Genomic DNA, 4,106 nt, shown 5'->3' on the forward strand with positions numbered 1-4,106 from the left:
GTTCTATTTAGCTTAGAGATACAGCATGAAACTGACCCTGCGGCCCACCCAGTCCACACCGACCATCGACCACCCATTCACGCTCGGTAACGTTTTGGGTCGAGACCCTTCTTCAGACTGCGTTAGTCTGAAACGTCACCGATTCCTTCCACCCAGAGATGTTGCCTGTCCCGCTGAGTTACTCCAGCATTTTGTGTCTATCTGCTGTGTATTGCCCTTGCTGTCGGGGGGGGGGGGGGGGTGACACGCAATTTCCCAAATTAATGCAACTACAGGTTGCAAAGCAGCGCAAAAGCGCTCCTTAAATGCAAGTTTGGAACATGAAGACTACATTACCCAGATGCCACGGGGCGGTAGGTCCCTGGCCGCTGGTGTCACAGGGCGGAGACGCCGGACGTGACGCCTCGCGCCGCGCAGTTCTGACGTCCACGGATAAGTTCATCGGCGGGTCGGAGTCGAGCGCTGGGCCGCAGTTTTAAGCAACGCCGAGGAGCACCCGCGGCTGAGCTCCACAACACAGCGAGTCAACGGGTTGAGGACCAATCCACCCGAAGCTCCGCGGACTGACGACAGGGCGGCGCAGATGCGCTGTCAGAATAGGGCGCCTTCTCTGTCGCTTGGCCACAAGGTAATTGTGCCGCCATTACTTCCACTGCGCCGAGTCCGCGGACGGACAGTTTGGAACGCAACTGATGGTTGAGACTTTCGAGATCTCATTGGCACAGAATTCCAAAGATTTTATAACTTTTGAAAGAAAAAAAGTGATTATCCGGTCATCTCCTTTACTGAGCAGTGGGTTCACACAGGGAAATATCACCCCGTGCTCCAGGTGCATCAAGGGATCCACTCAGTCATCTGACCAGATGAGACCCCAGACGGTTCACTCCATTGAGAGGTCATTCACGTGCTCTGAATGTGGGAAGGGATTCAACCAGCCATCTAGTCTGAAGATCCACCAGCGGGTTCACTCAAGGGAGAAACGCTTCACCTGCTCCGAATGTGGGAAGGGATTTACACAATCATCCAAACTCACCATTCATCAGCGTGTTCACACCGGAGAGAGGCCGTTCATCTGCTCTGAGTGTGGGAAGGGGTTCACTGAGTCATCGGCCCTTCTGACACACCAACGGGTTCACACCGGGGAGAGACCGTACGCTTGCTCTGAGTGCGGGAAGGCATTCTGTCGATCGTCCGACCTGTTGGCACACCAGCGAATACACACCGGGGAGAGACCATTCATCTGCTCTGAGTGTGGGAAGGGATTTGCACGATCATCCAAACTCCTCATCCACCAGCGTGCTCACACTGGAGAGAGGCCATTCATTTGCTCTGAGTGCGGGGAGAGGTTCACTCGGTCATCGGTCCTTCTGACACACCGACGAATTCACACCGAGGAGAGACCGTTCACCTGCTCTGAGTGTGGGAAGGGATTTAGGTGGTCATCTGGTCTGCAGACCCACCAGCGGGTTCACACCGGGGAGAGACCATTCATCTGCTCTGATTGTGGGGAGAGGTTCACTCGGTCATCGGTCCTTCTGACACACCAACGAATTCACACTGGGGAGAGACCGTATGCTTGTTCTGAGTGCGGGAAAGCCTTCAGTCAATCTTCCGGTCTGCAGACGCACCAGCGAATACACACCGGGGAGAGACCGTTCACCTGCTCTGAGTGTGGGAAGGGATTCAGCCGGTCATCTAGTCTACAGACCCACCAGCGGGTTCACACGGGGGAAAGACCATTCATCTGTGCTGAGTGTGGGAAGGGATTCACTCACTCATCGAAACTGTTGACACACCAGCAACTTCACACTGGGGAGAGACCATACGCTTGCTCCGAGTGCAGAAAGGCATACAGTCGATCTTCCGACCTGCGGAAGCACCAGCGAATACACACCGGGGAGATGCCATTCACCTGCTCTGAGTGTGGGAAGGGATTCACACGATCTTGCGACCTGCTGGCACACCAACGGATTCACACTGGGGAGAGACCGTACGCTTGCTCCGAGTGCGGGAAGGCATACAGTCGATCTTCCGACCTGTGGAAGCACCAGCGAATACACACCGGGGAGATGCCATTCACCTGCTCTGAGTGTGGGAAGGGATTTGCACGATCTTGCGACCTGCTGACACACCAACGGATTCACACTGGGGAGAGACCGTACGCTTGCTCCGAGTGCGGGAAGGCATTCAGTCGATCATGTGACCTGCGGAGGCACCAACGAATACACACAGGAAGAGGCTGTTCACCTGCTCCGAGTGCGAGAAGGGATTCGGTCGACCATGCGACTTGCTGATGCACCAGGGAACACACGCAGGGGAGAGGCCATTCACCTGCTTGGAGTGTGGGAAGGGATTTGCACGGTCATCCAGACTGCTCACTCACCAGCGAGTGCACAATGGGTAGAGGCCATTCACTTGCTCCGAGTGTGGGAAGGGATTCACTCAGTCAACTCACCAGTTGAGACACCAATGGACTCATTTTGAACACAAAGGTTGATTGTTCGGTATGTACACGGGGCGTCAACACTGAAGCTGCCGAAACTCGGCAAGTCCACAGGTGTCTGCGTCCATCGGTTTGCAGTCAATGCTGTTATTCATCATGACCAGGATTGGACCATGGTTATTGGGCACATTGAGGGGCGGTTCACTACTAGATTTGGAGGCACAATTCTATTAATCATGAATTTGAAATATAGTTGTGGTGTTTGAATGAACTGACTGCGAGTTTGTAGAGATCTCAGGGTCTGTTTACACTGAATCCCTCTGCTTCACAGTCTGAGTGTCTGTGTGTGTAGGAGCCATTTACACGGAGCCATCAGGGGAAGGCAGGTTAGGAGTGAGTGCGGGGATTGGCTGAGCAATTAAATTAGGGGATTGGTAAATTGGTCAATTAGTCAATTTAACAGCAAATATAAGCAAGGGTTGCTCAAGGGGGGGTGGCCTGTCGAGGAGCGGTCTTGTCGAGGTAAGTGCCTTGTGAGCAAAGTGCGAGTCTTTGGCTCAAGGGTCTTGCGCGAGGAGGCTACACCTGATTTGAAACTTGTGATTTTTTTGTCCACTGAAGAAATGGCAGGCAGGTTCGTGCAGTGTGTTTTCCTGTGGGCGGTCAGGGATGCCGATGGAGCTTCTGGAGACGACACCTGCAGTAATTGTGTCCAGGTGCAGCTCCTGAGTGACCTTGGGGCAATAAACAATAGACAATAGGTGCAGGAGTAGGCCATTCAGCCCTTCGAGCCAGCACCGCCATTCAATGCGATCATGGCTGATCACTCTCAATCAGTACCCCGTTCCTGCCTTCTCCCCATATCCCCTCACTCCGCTATCCTTAAGAGCTCTATCCAGCTCTCTCTTGAAAGCATCCAACGAACTGGCCTCCACTGCCTTCTGAGGCAGAGAATTCCACACTTTCACCACTCTCTGACTGAAAAAGTTCTTCCTCATCTCCGTTCTAAATGGCCTACCCCTTATTCTTAAACTGTGGCCCCTTGTTCTGGACTCCCCCAACATTGGGAACATGTTTCCTGCCTCTGTCCAATCCCCTAATTATCTTATATGTTTCAATAAGATCCCCCCTCATCCTTCTAAATTCCAGTGTATACAAGCCCAATCGCTCCAGCCTTTCAACATACGACAGTCCTGCCATTCCAGGAATTAACCTAGTGAACCTATGCTGCACGCCCTCCATAGCAAGAATATCCTTCCTCAAATTTGGAGACCAAAACTGCACACAGTACTCCAGGTGCGGTCTCACCAGGGCCCGGTACAACTGTAGAAGGACCTCTTTGCTCCTATACTCAACTCCTCTTGTTACGAAGGCCAACATTCCATTGGCTTTCTTCACTGCCTGCTGTACCTGCATGCTTCCTTTCATTGACTGATGCACTAGGACACCCAGATCTCGTTGAACTCCCCCTCCTCCTAACTTGACACCATTCAGATAATAATCTGCCTTTCTATTCTTACTTCCAAAGTGAATAACCTCACACTTATCTACATTAAACTGCATCTGCCATGTATCCGCCCTCTCACACAACCTGTCCAAGTCACCCTGCAGCCTTATTGCATCTTCCTCACAATTCACACTACCCCCCAGCTTAGTATCATCT

General features: G+C 52.5%; 1 protein-coding gene across 1 annotated transcript; it reads left to right on the plus strand.

Annotated features, from left to right (window-relative positions):
* Window positions 1-455: 455 nt before the first annotated feature.
* LOC144609462 (uncharacterized) lies at window positions 456-3,782 on the plus strand. The gene is given in 2 exon segments (XM_078427942.1): window positions 456-2,232; window positions 2,235-3,782. Coding segments are annotated over 2 exon segments (1,710 nt in total). The 5' UTR covers window positions 456-692; the 3' UTR covers window positions 2,405-3,782.
* The last annotated feature ends 324 nt before the right edge of the window (window positions 3,783-4,106 follow it).

The sequence above is a fragment of the Rhinoraja longicauda genome, chromosome 34, assembly GCF_053455715.1.
Source record: "Rhinoraja longicauda isolate Sanriku21f chromosome 34, sRhiLon1.1, whole genome shotgun sequence".
Lineage (NCBI taxonomy): Eukaryota > Metazoa > Chordata > Chondrichthyes > Rajiformes > Arhynchobatidae > Rhinoraja > Rhinoraja longicauda.